The sequence below is a fragment of the Phlebotomus argentipes genome, unplaced genomic scaffold (genome assembly GCF_947086385.1).
Source record: "Phlebotomus argentipes unplaced genomic scaffold, Phlebotomus argentipes genome assembly contig_5, whole genome shotgun sequence".
Classification (NCBI taxonomy): Eukaryota; Metazoa; Arthropoda; class Insecta; order Diptera; family Psychodidae; genus Phlebotomus; species Phlebotomus argentipes.
In genome coordinates, this window is record NW_026776165.1 from 9,492,018 (window position 1) to 9,512,959 (window position 20,942).

The window sequence follows — 20,942 nt, forward strand, 5'->3', positions numbered from 1 at the left end:
CTTTTTTCATTTGCAACATGATTTTGAGGCAATTTCCCAAACCCCCAAAAATCATGCACACAATCCCTTACATTGTTATGCAAATTTCCGTCATTGTTGGCCATTGCATATTTTGCATTGGCCACTGATAAATCCAATTGTGGTTCAATGATGCGAAACACAAAATATCACATCTCCATAATTTTATCATAAATATTTTTCCACTATATTTATTTCTCTCTATACATTCAACCCCCCTTTTTCGTCGGCACAACCCCTTTTCGCACAACTTTTTCCTTCTTTTTCTCGCTTTCAATATATTCACAGTGGCGAAAAAGTTAATAGGACATTTTTAATTCTTATTGTAATGAATTCGATATTTTTCAATTATACAGACTTGCGTAATAATTTATGGCTGATCTGACGCTAAACACACTCAGGTGTTATTCTTCTTTGTCGACACTAGCGCCACACTAGCTTCGTATTCCGCTGTCAGCTGTCAATTGATTCTATTTTGTCAAAAAAACGTAAAATTTTACAATAAAATTGCGAAAAATGGAAGATTCGCAGAAAAAATGGATAATTTTACTTTTTAGTAAAATCATTAAATTTTTAGCAGAGATATCGCCATGATCTCAACGCCATTTGAAAAATCATAAAATTCCAATAATTTTTTGTCTTAAGATAAATGTCCCTACAATTGGTAGAAATGTCGCATTTTTTGACACAAAAAAAGTATTGACACAAAATTCCATCTGAGTGTCCTAAGTGAATTTTCACCACTGTATATATTTTTCTGTCTGCACGTGAAGTTGGTGTATTTTATGCAAATTTCCCATCAATTTTTCACCATCAGAATTTTTTATTTTTTTTATTTTGCCCGCCCTTTTTCCACTTTTTATACATTGACACAGAAATTATTCATGAAATTTCCCAAATTAAATTTGCCGCGTGCATTTTTTTTCTCGAATGAAATAACAAATTTTCACGCGATACAAATAATAGTAAATAAAGTTGCTGGAATAACAATTTCATCAATGAAGCATTTCATGCCATTCATTCGCTTTTCATTCACAGTTAATTTGAGAGAGTCACTTTTTAAGTAGCATTTCGTTTTTTTTTTATTAAATCTCTTAAAATATTAAAATATTTTCGTCGCTCAAAAGATTTCTGGGTGGTTTTTCTTCGTTAGTTTTTTTTCTTCTTCTTCGATTGTGTCTCTATCTTAGCGCCTTAGAATAAATTCAACAATATATATTAGATGCCAATTTTATACAATTCCTAAAATATAATTATAACTATATATTACAAATTTAGTTTTCTTTCCTCCTTTTCTCATCTCCAACTTTCCGCCCAGAGGGAAATTAATAATTATACGTCGTCCAATTGGTTTAGAAAAGGCCATAATTCACATAATTTCTCATCTTCACTTCCAATTTTTCACCTAAAACTAGAGAAAATATTTTTCTTTTTCACCAAAAAAAATACAAAAATCACTGAATTGCTGTACGTTCATCCTTTTCCAAATGCTCTACGATGTTAATTTTCCGAATTTATCTCTCGATTGCCATTCTCGTTAGTGCCTCAAATTGCAATTAAAGTAAAACCCAATGAAAAACACATCATGAAAATACATCGCAATGTCTAATTAAAACCTGATAAAACATTGAGTTAAAATTGCAACTTCATTTGATGATGTGTCAAAGTGTATTTTTTTTTTTAATTATTCAACACCTAATTACTTCCACTTAGTACAATATTATTTGGTGTATATTGTTAATCTCACAGCTTAACAGTGACAATGAGAAGTTATATTGAAATCATTCTTGTGTTTCTGTTTCCCATTTTTCACAGGGAAATAAGAAAAATTTTTGATTCACGTGACGTTCAAGATAATTTATCACCAGATGTCATTTCACACATAACAAGATGCATTTTAGTTGCAAAGATCGAAACGGATAGACAGAAAAACACTGAAAGTTTCTTGAAGTTATGAATTTTAAAAAAAAAAAAAACAAGACGTTGCAACATTACGATTCATAACATTTACTAATGCTGACGAGATTTTATCTTCTATTACAGAAAAACAGATTACAGATAAACATAAGATAAATTGAATTTTTCTGGCAATTTTACGCATTTCAATACACCAAATTGAGGTTATGTGAAACTAACAGCGTTAGGACAGCATTTAGAAGTACTTTTGGATTCTATTTATTATTCACTCGTACATTTCACAACAAAAAGATATTTTCCTGAACATTCTGGCTAGCAGAATCCTTCAAGAATCCCATCGAAAATACGCCTAATGTCAGGAAAAGTCGCGGATTCACTGGCCAGAAACTCCCAATTTCGCCTTGCAACGCTTTCTCGTTCGTATTTCATTCGTACTTTACACTAGCGCCGCCAGGCGGTCATCAATATAAGCTATGAAAAGCGTTAAGTTTGTATTTCGAATTTACAAATTGAAATATGAAATCCGTAATGTTCCAACGATCCAATAGATTGTGCAAATCAGATTGAGAAAGATCCAAAGTTCAAAGATGATTGAAATTGTGAAGATTAGGGAAGAAATACAGCAAGACAAGACAAGAATAGTAGTGTCTTAGCAATCAATTGTAGGGCAAATTGACGTATGTGAAATGACAGTTGGATTTAAAGTCAATTCATTTAAAATTTAATAACACAAGCCACAATCAATCAGTTTTATCTGTTCTGACAGAGCCCAGAGATGCTTAAAATGGGTAGAAAGTATAATGTTCAAGTGACAACAATACATTCAAGACGGCATTAGTTATGATTGTGAAGAGGGAAACTAATGACATTTTACGCTGACTTTCTGTTGCTCACACAGTAAAACATATACAATTATAATTTTCATGCACATTTCAATTGTCTTCTTGCCTCCTGTCTTAGTTCTTTTTTTTTGGTCATTCAATACTTAATTTATGTACACTCAGTATAACATCTTATGCCATCTTCTGCCCTACATAACATTTACCTATATAGAAACTTATCCCTCTACTCGTGGGGTGGGTGCTCGTCGCCACTTGAGTCGCCGCGCAAGGCGGAAAGATGAGGCGAGAGAGTGGCGAGGAGGCGAAAGATGGGCCTTGGATGTCCATTGTTGCACTCCTCCTGCTTCGAGCATTTTCGCTGTCATTTACACAAGTTGACACTCCCGGAGGAGGTGATTAATTAAGACGCCAAGAAGGAGGCTGACTGTCGGCAAGAGAGCATCAACAGATGATGTTGATGCGCCAACTACAAGCGAGACGAAAATTTATTTTCCAACCCACGGAGAAAATGTGAAGGGAAAAAAACGTGTGCGGTTTTCACCAAGGGGGAGATAATATGGCACAAATTACACTTCAGAACGCACCTAAAAAGGCATTTTCACAATCTAATCCAAGTTTTTCCGTTACAAGAGGTTTAAGCTCTTCAAATACTTAGCTTCATGGATTGGGATGAATTCAAACACACATTGGATTATTTTGAGGGTTTTTTGGACACTAAAATCTGTTTTAAATCAATAACATAACATAAAAAGGCAATAAAATTGATTTTCTCAATATATTTCTAGAAAATGCCTCAATTTGTTGAAAGAGAAATTGTAAACGCTGTACATCACTTCTAACCATAATATTTGCCCCTTGATTTTCACCGTCAGCGTCAATTAATTTAAATCTGGGCAAAGCGTGACTTTCAATCTTCGCGTCTTTGTGGGCACAGATTTTTGACACATTTTCCATCTCCGCCCAAGGAGATAAATGATTTCATTGCGTCTCCGCAGGCTTTTCTCCCCAATTTGTAATCGCCGAGAGATCATTTTGTGGGGAGAAGTTAATTAAATGATTGAGGAAATATTTGGAGGAAATCTCATCATTGGGTGGTTTTAGGGGAGCTTTTTTTGCCACCCTGATGGAATAGAATTTGGATTTAGTAGCGTGGATTTCCACTTTAAAGATCCGGCGTGAAGATAAATGATGGTCAAATTAAGAGTTTCTCTGGCAACAGGAAGCTCTTTCTCTCTTTTTTCCCCCCACCACCACACAGGGAAAAATCCTGTGTGGCGTGAAATAATAGAAATAAATTATTATGAATTTTTCCGGTCTCCTCTCCATTTTCCTAGGCACTTCCGGATGTGGAGAGCTTTGGAATATACCCATTTATTCACCAGGAGAAAACTCATAAAATAATCCCAGTCTGCCGGTGAATCGGAGGCGTGAAAAAAACCCACAAAATCCAGAGGACTCCAAAGAGATTCCTCAAGGTGTGTGTGTGCTTTTAGTGTAAACAGCTTTTTTCTCTCCTTCCATCGGAGCTTTAAATTCAAGCTTCACCGTTTTTTCGCTCTGTCTTCGAGACGCACTGTAAAATATTCCCTGGGTGGATTTAGCGTAAATCCTCCCTGAAGGCAATCGATATTCTCTCATCTTTTCCAAAGCATTGCTTATTCCCTTCACGCTTAAAATGTCGGTGAATTTATTCACAAACAACCCGTCGTTTTGGGGCCAAAGAGAAGAAAAGAGAGAGAGAGAGATACGAGTGTTAGCGAACGATCCTGGAGCATTTTGGTGGTGAAATTGATTCATGCCCTGAATTGAATAATCTCAATAAAAAATTGTAAGGGGGAGATAATACAGTCCAGAAGTGGTGTACAGCGCAACAAGAAGTACTTAAATAGTAGAAGTGTTGACAAACTTGCCATATTCCTTTCCTGAATGCTTATTTCACTGCCAAATTATCCTGATTCTTTCGGAGTCCTTTTAATTTTCTATGTAGAATCAATCAAAACAATTCATTATCTAGGTTATGTAGCGAATTGGGAAAGAGATTTAGTGAATATTTCGCATTCTAGTACGTAAATGCTTGTGCTAAACAGAAATCCCCAGTCTTTAAGCATTCTTTCATACAAAATCAACATTGCAATTCTGAACATTTGATGTCCAAGAAATCCTGCAAATTGTGTTATGATCGAAGATAACCTCAAAACTTTGCCTCTCAATCAGCATTTTTGAGGCTCATTGGCAAATCATATGAGATGAAATTGAAAGCATTGGAGGCCCTCCATATCTTCTTATCGGGAAATAGTAATGTCAACAGAAAGGTAGATTGTGCTGGGGCGTTAGCATGATCTATGTTATGGAGAAGAAAAAGTGTTTTGAGCTTAAAAGAAAGCTTCCAAACTGTGTTTTGTTCAGACATATCTTAAACCAGATTTATCAGACATATTAATCTCCCCCTTGACAAAATGAATACAAACCGCCGTGGCGAAAGTGATTCGTGTGACTTGTCAATTAGTCCTGCGTTCTTTTCCAAATGGTAAAAGGAATTCTATTTGCTGCCGACAGAGAAGACAGTGTGCAATTTGTGAAAATTGCGAGAGAGAGAGAGTCAAGAGCAGCAATTTGAATTTATTTGCCAATTGAGCACGCCTTCGCAAACCCACCATTTTCGCAATCAAACTCACCGTAGTAGATAGTTTCGCGTCGCACGCTGTAATTCGTGCCGGGGATCGACAGGGCGCAATTGAAGGTGACTGGCGGTTCCAACTGGGCGCGATTCACCTTCCACGTGAGAATGGACTCGAAGAGACCGTTCTGCTTCTTGCGCTTCTTCTCTTCTCCCGTGTCCACGAGCATGTTGTCCACCCTGAGGAGAGAGAGGTAAAGCGTAAACCATGTCTTCGTGAAAATTGCATTTGACCCTCATGAGGGACAGCAAAAAAGCCCAAAGGGAGCTTTTCATCACCCCCTCAAAGAGTGCTCACAATTTCCACAGTAAATATATCAGTTTGCTATGCACCAAGGGGGAGATATTATGATGAAAACTGGTGTACAGCTGAGCTGAAGTATTTGAGAAGTAGAAGGCTTGAAAATTTGCAATTTAGTTTATAAAATAACACTTGAAACACACAAATTTGGGCCACATCAATTGGAATAACTATTTATGTCAAGAACTCCTAAATTTGAGGTTATGATTTATGTTTTAGGCATAGTTAAAGTTCTGGAAGTGTCTGTGATTATCTCACCCTTGCTCTGCATTATTTATGAAATTTCCAACGGTTTTCAAACTGTCTTTGAATAGATTTTTTTGGGAAATAAAGAGAGAATAGCTGTGAATTTGCATATAGAAATGAAAAAGCACTTCTTCTCAATATATTTCTTCTAATTTATACTCTATAAAAGTATTCGATAGTGGAAAGTCTTGTCAATCAGTTGACTAGAGTGGAATACACTTCTATATAGTGTCTCCAATTTTATAAATATCGTTGGCAAAGGTGAAATTTGTGCACAAAGTTCTCAAATAGCATTGTACAGATACTCACGAGAGTGTCAGTGTTGGCTCCGGGAACACCTTCAGCGTGGAGCACTGAACCGTGATGGCATTCTCCTCGTCACAGCAATTGTAGCTCAATTGGAAGTCGTTGTCTGGCACTGGAGCGAAGAAACACTCAAATTCAGCCACGAGCACAAAAGAACACGCGTTCGCCCAGAGAAACTCACCGACAATCTGAAGGAATGACGTCCTCTTGTCCTGCGACTGGAATGACGCCACGGAGCACGTGTAGTTGCCGGTCATGTTGTACAGTGGCTGCGTGATGGCAATGGCGCGATGTTTGGCCTCTGGCGCCTTGGACGCCTCATACTTCGTGTCCACATGACCACGGAAGTACGACAGCGGAAAGGGCTTCGAGCCGGGAATCCATTGGTACACAGGCTGACCGTTTTGCAGCCACTTCACCACCAGGCCAGACTCGCCTTGCTCCACTTTGTAGTCACAATCGAGGATCAGCGGATTGCGAATGGCGTTGGCAGTGTCATCGAGGACATAAACCGGCGGCACGCGAAGCTTCTTGATTGATACGCCTGAGATGTTGCCTGTGAAGAGAGAGGAAAAGCGGAGATTTTTCGCTCAATATATCACATATAAATCTGCTCGAGGGCAGTGCAGTGACCGCAAAATACCCTCGTCATTGAATGAGAGAAGAATACAAGGGAGAGAATAGGAATTGAGACACACTGAGAAAAATGGCTCAACTTAAAGCTCAGAATTGAGCTTTTATGGGGTAGAATTTTGTGATTACGAAGACTAGAAATAAATGTACACAAATACAGAATTGTCGTTATTTTTTCCATTGTTTCTATTGTTCAGACACAAATAAACTTAAATTTAATCAAAAACTCTTATTAATAAAATATATTTCACGCTCTTTAGATGAAAATTATGACAATATTGAATTAAAAATGTGATTAACTTTCATTTCCCTCTTCTTCACCCCAAACAAATGCTCTCTATTCACAAGTCTTTCCAGGCATGACAGATTCCAAAACCCTTCACAACTTGACACTTCACTGGAAAAGAAACAAAAAAAACAGTGTTCGATCCCCTGTCAATGGAATTTTAAACACAGAATTGCGCGCTTCATTGCCTTTCCAGCGAGAAAAGAACTTTGGCAAATGATTAAAATTTAATCCTGATGGTAATAATTCTGCGGGAAATGTTTTCACATCAGAGACGACTGACATGGAGAGAATGTCAGGAGTGAGTCTGGAAGAGTGGTGTAAAGCCACTCTGTTATGGTAATACGATTTCAAGGGTGCTCCATTTGCCTCAAAAACACCCCCGCGCGCAGTTAACCTTTTTCATTTCCATGCCACCCTTGCATCTGGCATCGCTGTACCACGGGCTAAATACCCGCACCATGGCAAATTTACAGTCATTTAACTCTTTTTCTCTCGCTCCTCAGATGACGGCGATCGTGGGGCTGGCGGACGGGGGGTGGGGGGGGAGCAACCGCACCATTACCATAATTAATCAGAATATTTACCACGTGAGCGTATGTTTCGGCAGCGGCGCGGTGTATGAAATTTTCATTAAAGTAGAAAATAAATTAAGCATCCCAACCCACAATCGAGCATGAACTGCGCGCCCCTCCAGAGGCATTCTCGGCCCAACACTGGGGTGGCTCCGTTCCGATGCATCAATCATCCCCCGAGCCCTCAAACCCCGCTCACGGCTCGCCTATGCCACTGACAGCATACAGCTCTCCGGGTGGAATATTATGCCATACGACACCCAACAAATGGTGCACATCACAAAAGAGTTATAAGTCCACCCCCTGAGCATCGCTGTGCACGACATGGGGGTGAACACGTTGGCGAATGTGTGGGTGGGACACTCAATTGCGTTTTAATAATTGAACTCAGACCGATTAATAATTCCGGGTCGTTTTTTCCGCCCTTTCCCGGCGGCAAATTTTTAGCACACACACACGCATCTGTGTCATGGAAGACTGTCGTCATTGGGAGGCCCTTTCCCACCCCCATTCCCCAAATGACACCCTTGAGACCCACTCAGGTTCACACCCAGTGGAAATCCACCGGCAGAAAACTTCTTCTATGATTGATGAGATGTCCGTTACATAACTGCCAGTTTGAATGTGACAACTCTGTCAGAATTTTCCGTCAAACTTATTATCTGTCAAATTTATTTTAAAGTTTACTGCAATTTCACGGCATTACGAAAAGTGAATGCCATCGAAATTAAATTATTCACCTGAATTCGTCATATAATTTAATCCAATCAAATGCATCGCTTTGATAAATTTCACTAGAAAACTCATGGAATATTTAAAGTGACATGTAATATAAAATTTAAAACAGAGAAATTGAATTTGAAACCACTACAATTTCCCATCTTATCAAGGGTGAAAAAAAATAGAATCCCAAGAAAAGTATTGAGATTTCAGGCGGCGGGAAAAAGTATCTCGATATGGAATCTTCAGAATTGCACAGCAAAAAAAAAACAATCACAAGGGAGAATTCCATCGTTAAATTCTCAATTGGGGTGCGCCCGAGAGTGGGCGGAAATAATTTCTGGGTGTTATCAAACCCAATGACAACAACTATCGATTCAATCTCTCTTTGGCCACTTTCGGCAACATCACGATGAATGCCACGTGAAGTCATGTGGAGAAAAGTGATCTTGAGGCAAACATTTGGCGGGCAACGGAGAAAAGGACATGAACGGGAGAAATGGAAGAAAATCGTCCCTTTTTATCGCTATCCCTCCGACCACAATCACTTCCCAGCAAATCACGAGCGTCTCGCATGAAATTCCTGGGAGAATCAACACAAACATTTATACCACAAATATCCTGAGCTAAGACGAATTTCTCCGTGCATCTAATTACCAGTTGCAATGTGAGAATTTCAATTATAACACTCGTGGCTTTTCCTCATGAGAAAATCCCATTTGACAATATGACCTCGTGTTATGAAGATTTTCCCTTGTTAGTCAACACATTCCGTCCAACATTCCATCTTCTGGTTCTCAATTTCCACACCAAAATCATGGAATTTTCCCCAGACATTTTCTCTGCACACAATTCACTTCACTCTTCACTCAATAGAATAAATTTCATATTGAATTAGTTATTTGTGGATTATTGGAACCAACGTAGAAAGATATTCGCAAGACGTTCGACAATGAGCCAAAAAGAGCTAAAAAAAGCAGGTATTTTAGCTCAAAAGTGCTAAGCCGAAGTATTTAATTCATATCAATTTATTTAGCAATATTTTGAATTTTCCGAGTTTTCCTGCTCTTTTTTCGCTAAATATTTTGCTAAATTTATTCCTTTACATTAATCAGAACTTAGTAAGGAAACAGAAAGTTCAATTTCCATGGACTTTTCATTCTGTGTTATTATAAAATGTGTCTGAGAGCCTGTAAATTTGATCGATTGTGCATCAATCAAATTATTAAGTTTTTACCTAAAAAAAGCAAAGAAATTAGCTTTTTAAATCTTCAAAATTAAAATCTTAGCAATTTGTGTTCGCTGAAATGTTGAAAAGTGCGAAGTTCATTTCCCAAAGTCTATTTAAAGCTGGTCCCTTTCTTCGGACAAAATACCAGCGAATGTGAAGTGTATTTGTACAATCACCAAATTGCTCTCCTCTGGGAAATTCGCTGAAGAAACACATTTTTCTGGGTAATTCAGCTGCCGGGTCGAAGGCTTGCATTGAAATCATTTATTACACTTAAGAATGGAGTGTGTGTGTGTGTGTGTGTGTATGTGCCTAAAGGGAAGGGGCAGAAATTGTCCAGCAATTCTGTTCGGGGCACTTGAGAGAAATCGCTTGATTGAGTGGACTGAAAGGATATTTTCCACCCTTGTTGACCAGAACAGGAAAATCGAGGGAGGTCAGAGAGAAATTGCCTGAGAGTTGTTGCGTTTTTTCTTGCCTTACTCTCTCGCTACCCCAAGAACAACCCTCCCCCCCAGAGCACAACAATTGAGGAATCCTGAGAGTGCGCGCCCCATTCGACAAAATCTCAATCAATATAAGACGAGAAAAAACTGCCCAGAGTTTGTGCTGGAGATTTGCTTTATATGTTAAACAAGCAGAGAGTGGGTGGGAAAACAAATTAAGGTGGACGTGTGCCGAAGAGCCAGGGGTGGAAGGGGGGAGGAGTGAATCAATGAGTGCCCGGAATGGGTAATTGACTTCAAAGGGTCCATCAATCACGTACACTTGAGAGTAATTAATATGATGTCTGATTAGGTGCCTCAATAATTGATCACCGTTGCCATCTTCTGTGGTGACTTCCGTCACAGACTTCGCAATTGGATATTATTTGTAAAGGCAACACTGTCCATTTAATTTGCACATCACTTTGATCCTTGCCTCAAAGACACATCAATTAATTTCGAACATCTTTGTGTCTTGCAACACTTAACACTTCTTCTAGAGCTTCCTTGTAATCTTGGCATTTTTTTTAAAACCTTCTGATCACAAAGTTATTCTCCGACTCTGAGTTTTGCCTCAAATTGAGTTCACAACAATCACAGCTCGTTTTCGTGAGCTAAGCAACGCGTTGAGCTCACTTTTTTTCGGGTTGTGTGCCATTTGGCACAGGGAATTGCTCATCGCTGTGAGAGATTGGCGCCACTTTTGATGAGTGTTTTATGAGTTTTCCATGAAAACACTCTTGCAAGACTTTTCTTACTCTCCCATGAGAAATTTACGCTTTTGCGATAAACAATCTCTCTCTCTCCTCCAACCCATTTGCCTCACAACCCCCTTCGCTTTACCCACCCCCAGCATAAACTCATTGCAGTGAGAATAACACACATTGTTCTTCAAAATCCCATATAACACACACATACAGAAGAAGAAGAATTGCAAGCATAAAATGTCGAAACATTGACTCTTCATAAAACATCCCCCAAAAAGGCAAAGATTCTCACGCAGAGACAAAAAGGGCACTAAAAAATTGAGTGAATTGCCTGGTCGTGAGATAAAATTAAACTTGAATAACAAAATTAAAAGTCCTCCCTCTCAAGAGGGTGGGTCGGCTAATGGGTGCCCTGTGGCCCTCCTGGGAAAAAACACCCTCGACAGTTCATATCTCGCTCTGACGGCGTAGAGAAGAAGAAAAAATGAGGAGCTTTTTCGGTTGGCGTGCGCTTTTGTGTTGGGAAACCAATTACCATCTTGTGTTTTGTTGCGAAATATTTACTCAGTATGTGCAGAAAAATTTGTATTTTTAACCCCCCCCCACGCGAGAGAATGGTGAGTTGAATTAGTACTTCTTATGCTTGACGATCCGCACTTTGTGTCTGTTGCAATTCTTCATCGCATTGTTCTTGTGTGTGTGTGGCGATGAAGAGCGACCACAAAAACTAAAGCTAACAACGTTGGCAGAGTTGAGTGTGTTGTAGATTTTAGATTTCATCTTCCACAAATTGTTATTGCATGAATTAATATGAAAGTAATTAAATTCCAGCAAATTTGTGTGTTTCGCAGGCTAAAAAACAAGGGGAAAGTCACTCGCAATTTCAAACCAATAACATTGCAGTTATTTCTCTTCAAATTTTGATTTTTTTTTTAAGTATTTCAGTGAGATTTATTAGGATTTCTTTAGAAAATTGATTAGTGACTTTCCCCTTGGCAAAAGATATGGCTGCAACCTTTTCCCAAATCTGCATGTTTACCATCTTTCATCGTTGGATCCTTTGATAAACATTTCAATGGGGGATGCTGTTTACTTTGATAATTTAATTAAACAATTTCCCCCGCATGAATTTTCTATTTGCCAAGAGCCACATTCGGCCCGCCCTGTTGAATACACTCACCCCCGATGTCGGTCACGAGACACACACTTGAGTCAGTGATGGCGTTCACCACATTGATCGGCGCTCCGTGAGACGGAATTGCAAATAAATCATCTAATAGCATAAATCATGTTGTCACAAAGAAAATATAATGTCACCAGATAGAGCCAATAAATTCGTGTTTTGCGTTCCTGAATTTATGACTCCGACTGGCATGGGGTGTTGAAGTACACAAATAAATTTTTGCCCTCTGCTTTTCTCTCCACACACCCTCTCGCGCAAAACACCCCGTCGCGGCCCGTGGAGAGCCACACGATGCGAAAAAACAAACATGCAAGAGGAGGAAGAGTGGCAGAAACACAAGTATCTAACATGTGGGGAGAAATATTGCGCGAGATCCATCGGAAAAATCCTCGGGAAACGCCTCCACGTACAATTTATTCACTCTGCAAGTGCTCTGCAAAAACCCACCACCAAACGCGCCCCACTCGATGTCTGCCTCTCTTCACCCACCCTATTTGACTCCACTTCTGCAATCATTGATCTATGGAATGTCACCAAAAATGTTATCCACTCAATTTTGTCGCTCCCCAGATAGAATTATTCAATAATTCCTGTTTGCAACACAACTCCAACATTGAAACATTTTATCATCATGGGCAAATGTCACTGTTTTCAGTCAAAAATACTTCCACTTTTAATTACACATAGAAAATATTGATAAATTCGTAGTCTCTGGATTGATATTTGTGCGCATATTATGGCGATACAAACACAGAGAGTTATTAAATTTTGTGACATTTATTTGCCACAATCGAATGTGGAGCAATTTAATCAATTAACTTTTAATTCCTCAATTATCTTGGTTCGTTTGAACAATCAATAAACGTAATTTTAAGAGCAATATGGCCAAAATGCTCATCGCCAGAAGTTGCTTTAAAAAGGTGTTTTCACAAAGAATAATTTGAAAAAAAAAGATTTACACAAAAGAATGCCAAGAAGTACAGACTTTTGGTAACAATGTTTTGAAGAATAATATAAGAAGCACAACAAATCATATAAGCAAAAAGACTCCTTCCTCTGGTGGACAGTTATGTGACAAATATTGCCATACAAGAATTTCGACTTTCTTTATAGACTTTTAATGCTTTTTTAATGATCCAATGCAACGTCATACTGACAAAAACAATCATTTATGCGCCCTTTTTCCACCCCTCAATCCCATGATTACAGTCGCTCGGCAAAAAATCTCTCTCGCTCACTGTGTCTGGGGTTAAACTTTTCAATATCGCCTTCGGGGTGCACAAATTACTCCCAGAAAACCCATAGGGTGGCGCCTGCAAAAAAAAGTGCCCTGCGAGGGTTGCAAAAGTGCTTTTGTATGCTGTGAAGCATCAAGAATGGGCGAACGGAAAAAAGCCCCAGAAAATATTATAGACAGAGATGTGAAAGTTGTTCTACTGGAATTTAACGTGTCAGAAGGTGTGGGGGTGGCGCTGGACGAGGAGAGAGAAAAAAATCATAAATCATCATTTTTATGCTGCTTTGGTGGCCCTTTTTCACCCCCACACCGCCATCCAAGTGGGTGTAGAACAATAAAATAAATTAAAACGAGATTATTCTCCTTCTCTACTCTCTCTGTCTCTCTCTCTCTTCTCGCAAGTTATCTCACACTTCTTCGTGCTTTTGCTGTGGGAATCATGCCTTGGTCGTCCGCGTGATGCTTTTTGCCAAGGATGAGCAACATATATATGTGTGGCAGAGATGCAATATGGCGGTGCATAGTGTGAAAAATGCAAAAGAGACTCAACTTGGCATTTTATGCAGCCCGAGAACTTTTCACCCCCTCCACAATTCGCACAGGAAAACCACTTCATTAATCATAGAATATGGATCAAGTGTGAGATTCTCATGCAAGAATGGAAGTTGTCGAGGAGCATGAATTTGCCACTCTTTTTGTTTCTTCTTCTTCTCTGGTTCAATTGCAAAATCACTGGGATAGAACTTTTCTCTTCCACTTAACAATTCCATTTTTCGCGTCGCCGTGACAGCAGTCGAACGGCAAAAGTGTGGGATAGAAGAGAAAATAAACCATTCCAAGTTATTCTTAGGAGAAAAATATGTAAAGTGTGCGTTCTTTTGCCAGGAAAGATGTTGAGATAGGTCGAAAGTCTTAGAATTTTTCATAAGTCAAGATCAACACTAAAGTACTCTTCAACTCTCTCATAGTCCAGAGTGATTCTTTTGCTATAAATTTGCCCAACTTTGCTTTCTCTCTTCAGCTTCTCTTGTGTAGTATAATTTCCCTTAAATCTCATGAAATTGCGAAATTTCAAGCAAAATCACTGCCAATTCTTTTTCCACGAGCGTCAATTGAGAGGAAAAGCCACGCTATTGAGAACTTTCATCCCTCCCGGTAAAGAAAATATTAATGATTCCTCCTTGCTTGGACAAGAAAAGGAGTGAAATGGACGAATTTATGGCACAGTCTTGAAGTGAAAAATAATCGTAAGATCTCAACATGTTCGACCCTTTTCACTCCTTTCTGAAAATATGCTTCTTTCGCTCCACTTTTGTCCCTGTCCAAATCGACAGATGATTTCCTCCCGTACGAAATTGCTGTCATTAGGGGTGTCTCATGGGGGTGCCCGCGCCAAGACGAGCGCCAAAAGGTCCCCCCCCCCCAACTCTGAAAGAGGAGAAAAACGAAAGACTCAAGAATTTATCGATGGCGGAAGTCTCAATTTTGCTGACTCTCCGCACAGTTTTTTTTCTTCTTCTTCTTGGTTTGAAAAATTGATCGTCTTAAAATTTATAGCACTGTGATTGCTCCCAATTTCCCTCCTCTTGACGCAGTAAAACGGGACCATTGTGGACCATTCTTGGCCGCGCCCCTCTTCAATCTCTCCTGGAGAATTTTTATGGCTGTTTAGTGATGGCAAAGCACACTTTTCCTTCACTTTTCTCCACTAGAAAATCTCATTTGAAAAGTGCCCGCGGGAAAATCGGAAAATCCACTCAAAGAGCGCCCATACTCTAAAGGGGTGAAAAGTGCATCGGAAAATTAAAAGAGAGTAATTTAATGTTAAAATTAAATCCCAAGGGGGCAATCACACGCGATTTGAGATCATTAACTTTGTAAATATACAATTATTTCTTGATTATCTCGTGATTTTTACTCAAATTTTAAATGTATTAAAGAAATTTCAATAAATTTTTGATTTTTTGCGTAATTTTTATTCAACTTTTTATTATTTTATACAAATTTTAATCTTTTTTGGATTCCTTGTGATGTTTCTTAAATTTTTTTTTCATACAAATGAAAATGTTAATTTAATTTTTTTTGTGGATAAAAATTTCAATAATTTTTTTTGATTTTTTTCGGAACTTTTTATATCAGAATTTGATTTTTTTTCATAAAAATGTCAATAAATTCTTGATTTGTTGCTATTTTTATTCAAATTTTGGATTGTTTTGCAATTTTACTTTGAGAAAATAATTTTTTTTGATTATTTTAATTCAAACATTTAATTATTCGATTGAAGCCATTAAATCGCGTTGTGATTTGCCCCTTTTGTTAAATCCATTCCAGCATGAACACGTAATATAATCACCAAAGCTTTGCCCACAAAGTGTTTCGTATGTTCGAAAATTGCTGAACTGCTGCTTTTTTCTCTCTCTCTCTCTCTCTCTCTGGCTCCTTACCAACTTCCAACCACTAAAACTATACCGTCAAAGTTCTCGAAGATGTAAATTAAAGTTTTCTCCCCGTGAACTCAATGTTCCTTCCTTATCCCAACTGTGAGAGATTTTGTGTGCGCATCTATCGAAAAGTAATTCAGGTTACAACCATAGTATAAGAGAACTTTTTTTTGCACAAAAGAATACAAATTGTCTGACAAGAAGTTTCTCAACTTCCTATTCACTTTGTCTTCGGATAAATATAAAATTCTGCTTCTTTGAATTTCCCCCCAAAACATTGCCAATGTCTCAGGAAAATGCATTTTGCGGGTGAAAAGTTCAACTTGACACATCACTTATTAAACTCCAAGACGTTTGTCTCTACGCCGCACAAAGTTAGCGCATAATGAACGACGACAAATACAAGTTAACATAATTAATTCGACATCTAATCATAGGCTTATAGATTTGCCCAAGGGGAGATAATTATAGTCAGAAGTGGTGAAAAGAAATGAAAGTGTTCAGAATTTTGTAATATTCATTTCCTCATTGTTTATTTTACCGGAAAAATCATCTCATTTTTTGATTTTCTTCAATTTTCACACAGAATCAATAAAAAAAAAACTTTTTTTCTTCTATAGGTTATGTCAGAATTATGGAGAGATTTACTTAAAAATTCGCATTCTAGCACAATTATATTCTTATGCACAGAATGAGTATAAAAGGCAGATAAATTTGTTGAATGAGAGTAATTTCTAATACACAATGCTGAGTGTGTCCTCTTGTTTTTCCCGACGGAAAACAGGGGCTCAATGACTGCGGGTGCTCAATTGGGGGTGAAAAATCAAACAAGGTAATTTGGCGGCGTCAGGAGTGAATGGTGAAATTGATATAAATTTATTATTCCAGTGTCATTGTGTGACCAGTCAACATTCTCCACAGGAGGCCCCAAAGAGACGGCGAATTGTTCGTCGTGAACAAATCACACTGTCGGAAGAAAATCCCTAATGACACTCTAATGGTGTTTGTTGTTTCAGTCAGACCATTTCATTCCTCGCCTTTCTGCCCAAAAGACGAGGGGTGGCGACCAATTCTCCTATTAGAATAATTGTCAAGCAAGCGAGAGAGATGGAGTGTTTGAGTGGAATTTGTGCCTTCTTGCCATTTGAGGACGTCTTGTTTCTTTCTATGTCACCGCTGGAGTGGCTGGAGGCGCCCCCTATTGTTCCTCTGCCAATGGGGTATTCCTGGAGGGTATTAATGGCGCGCCAGTGTTTTGTATTTTACGGACAGAATTGCAGGGAAGTTCAGTGAAAGTGGCCATTGAGGTTGAAAGTTTCTCTCTTCTCGGACGACATTAAGCGCACCCCCATTCACATAATTCAACCCCTGGAATATATATACACTATCCAAAAGGTGAAAAGAATGCCCACACCATAACATCCCCCTCTCCCACACTCACTTGCAAAGTGGTAGGTAGATAATTTATATTCATAATTTAAGCCACGAAACTCAGTGAGAAATGAGAACCGCAAACTAACCATTTAGTTCCGGGAAATTTATTAGCCACACACGGAGAATAATTCGACCAGAGACTCATGGTATGTGCTCCACATAAGAACTTACACCTCACCGTGCAGAAATCTCCTCCGTGGGGGTGAAATTCTGACGGGGTGGCAGAGCCACTTTCCTTCCAGCGAAAGAACAGCGAAAACACTGCGCTGGGTTGAAGATGCTCAGCAGAATTGCGGTAATTGTAGATGAGAGATGCAAATGAGGCCAATTAAGACTGTTCTTAAGAAAACAAAAGATGAATTTGGGAACAATTTCAATGAATTGGTCGTTGTAACATTACGGTTCATATTTCAATTCGTAAAAGCTATGAATTTGATATTGCAAATTTGACGTTTTTCATGGCTCATATTGACGGCCGCCTTGTGACGCTAGTATAAACTACAAATTAAATACGAACGATAAGGCGTTGCAAGGCAAAGTTGGCAGTTTATTTAATACGAATTGACAGCTGTCAAACGTGAAGAATCCGTTCAACAGGACAAATTAGTGAATCCCAATGACAAGACATCTTCGTCCGTGATTGTCTCTGACATTGGGTGTGTTTAAAATGGAATTCTTTAAGGATTCTGCTGATTAAAATGTTCGGAATGATGTTTTCGTTGGGACATTTCAACACAGCTGCAGTTTCGTGCGTGTCACGATATCTGGTGCATTGAAAAGTGCACAAATTACGTGAAAAATCCATATCAATTTGTGCTAATCAACCTCAAAATGTCAATATTGCCTTCCCAGAAAGTGAATTTCCCACTTTCGTTCTTACGAATTCATACTTTTGACAGCTTATTTAATATGTTACGAAAATAAAGTTGCAACGACTCATAAATTTTCAAATTTACTTGAGGACAAATATAAGCACGACAAGTGCTGAAGATTTGAATTTTTATGTTTGGTAAAAAAAAAACAGTCACGACCAGATCGAGTGGAAAACTCGCCCTCTTCAACCTTATCTACATAATTATTTCCTCATCATCCCTCAACTCAGCCCCACCCATCAGGGGTGAGTATTTTTTTTGGGAAAAGTTGTAATGTGAGAACCATGAGGGAATTCTCAACGAGAGTCGCGTATAAAATAAGATATTTGCGAAGACTCTATAAATTTCCCATTCCACTCTATAATTCACATGGAATTTTTTTTCACTCTCGAAGTTGCGCAAATTCTTGGAACTCACTCAAAATTTCGTGGATGAGGCCAAAGCGCTCTTGGGGCCGGGAGTTTTATTGACCGCGAGAATTTCATTTTCTACCCCAAACTTATCATGCCTTTTTTTTCTTCGCTGTGGCCAATATCTTTCCCGCAGCTTGATGAAAAATGTCAACAACTTGCACCATTGGGCTTCATGCTCCAGAAAACATGCCTCAGAGCGTCTTACAAAAATATTTTGTCGCTCCCAAAGACTCTTTTGCCCGACCAAGAGGAGAGGAAGTCAATTGCAAATTGATAGAGAGATCTGCAGATTTGACCAGCAACACTGGACGTGAATTTCCTATACCCTATCAAATGTCACAAACTTTCATAAGGCGAACAAAGAAAAAACATCATCTACAAAAATAATTGACAATTTTCTTCCTCTGTCACCAATCTGAAGTGACAGAAAATTATTCTACACGAAAAAGATACGAAAATACAGTGAAAGATGACAATACAATTATTAGATTGCAGTTTGACTATGCATAAATAATCCATTTAGAAGAAAGGAAATTGGATAAATAAGGATAAAATTTGGGTCAAACTTATTATTATGAATTTTAGTTTTTTTTCCTGTGAAATAATTTTTACATTATTAAAATCAAATTTAAGAAATAGCAGGAAAAGGAATTAATAAAGGATTTACAGAAAAAAATCACGATTCAATGCAATTCTCAAAAGATATTTTTAACCCGATGAATTTATGATACGCAAATTAAATTAAGAGTAATCAATATCGAGGAAATTCGTTATATTTTCTAGTTCCTTAAGTGTAATTGCAGCGCTAAAAGATGCTATTGATCTTGATTCTTTGAATTCCTTTTGATTGTACTAAAAATAGTCGTTTGAACTTGCAAAATAGTTATTTAGACAATTTTCTGATCAATTTTGACTGTGAATCAGCAATTTAGAGTTCATTGGGAAAGCGTAAGAGATGATTTTGTGATCTAGAAAGCTTTCAAGCGGAGCTTTTGAAGATCTCTAAGTAATATTTTTGAGGTTATGGTCGGAAAACACACCCAAAAACAGCGTTTTTAAGTGGATTTTTATCGTCTAGAAGCTTAAAATCAAAGTCATATTATTTCTTTCTTGACGTAAAGCACGGGCAAAATCATTTCGAGGCTATCAAATGAAAATTACGTCATAATTCAACAAATTAAGAGGCAGAATCTTTCGAGCCATTCGCTCGCAGTGTAATCTCAATCCACAGAACCTTTAAGGAAAAGTCTCAAGAGAGAATCCTTCATTGATTTAATTAGGACAAGAGGCAATGAAAAAGAGTTTATTCAGAGATGTCAAGGCACTTCATCCCCAACATGAAAACTTCTCTCAATTTGCGACATTTCCTCGGTGCGATGTGAGTTCTTGTGCGGAATTCATCTCAATGGAAATCACTCTTGAATGGGGAATCCTCCTTGGAAGTGGGGGAGGAACAACGAGAGAGAAAAAAAACACCCTCATGAGACATAAATGTAATACGAGTGAAAGTTTAGTGACTGTAAAAGTCACGCTTCTTGAATGCCAGCACCAATTTCACCAAAGATATGGGCGAAAGAGTTCACAGCTTTGGAGTTGATATAAAACTTTTCCTCCTATTTAATTTCCGACATTTTAGGCATTAAATTCAAATTTATTGAGTCATTCCCGACATGCTATTCGCCATCGTCAATTTACATATGAAATTAAGACAAGAGAATTTTCTTCTCTCGAGTGTCGGAATTTTTCTGCTTTTCATCACAATCTGAGTGTTATATTTGGGCTCTTTTTTTTCCTCCATAAATCACACACTTTTTTCCACAGATTTGTGCCTACTCTGTGTGTGTGTGACTTATCGGGGAAAAAATGTAATCTATTGAGGATGAAAAAGTATTTTATACTCGTGGTCAATGCATAAATTCCATCCAAAGCTTCTCTGTTAGTTTTTTTAATGATAAAATTCCTGCATAGTTTGAATGAGTTCAACAGAATTCACATAGTCAAAGTGGAGATTATATTCATTCCGTTTAGTGCAAAGGGGTTGCTAATATGGCTTTTGCATGTCTCAAGGTGTGCTTGAAGAAAAGTTGAAAAAGGAATTCTATTCTGTAAATCCGCAAGACAAAAAATCTATAAATCTGTGTTAAATACAGAAGACTTTAAGTGAAAACTGTATTTTTAGAGGTAGAAAAAGGAATTTGAGGTTAAGTTCAGGAAGATTTAGTAGTAAAACCTTGTGTAAAACCGTAAATATTCGATTAAAGAATCAAGTATTAAAGCAATGTTGTCTTTCGCAAAGCTTATCAGCTGTAAAATTCACTTTTTAACTCTTTTACGAAGAAGGAAACATTTTTATATTTCACTTGAATTTCCATCCCTAATATTAACAACCCCTTTGGCCTCAATGTTTGTATTATTATT

The 20,942-nt window shown here is 38.0% G+C and overlaps 1 protein-coding gene across 1 annotated transcript; it reads right to left on the reverse strand.

Annotated features, from left to right (window-relative positions):
- Window positions 1–1,087: 1,087 nt before the first annotated feature.
- LOC132255967 (uncharacterized) lies at window positions 1,088–12,643 on the reverse strand. Its single transcript, XM_059752142.1, has 6 exons — window positions 12,583–12,643; window positions 12,125–12,217; window positions 6,489–6,863; window positions 6,311–6,419; window positions 5,453–5,634; window positions 1,088–3,243 (listed from the first exon to the last, which is right to left on the reverse strand). The coding sequence occupies exons 1-6, from the start codon at window positions 12,641–12,643 to the stop codon at window positions 3,143–3,145; spliced, it is 921 nt and encodes a 306-aa protein (XP_059608125.1). The 3' UTR covers window positions 1,088–3,142.
- Window positions 12,644–20,942: the final 8,299 nt, after the last annotated feature.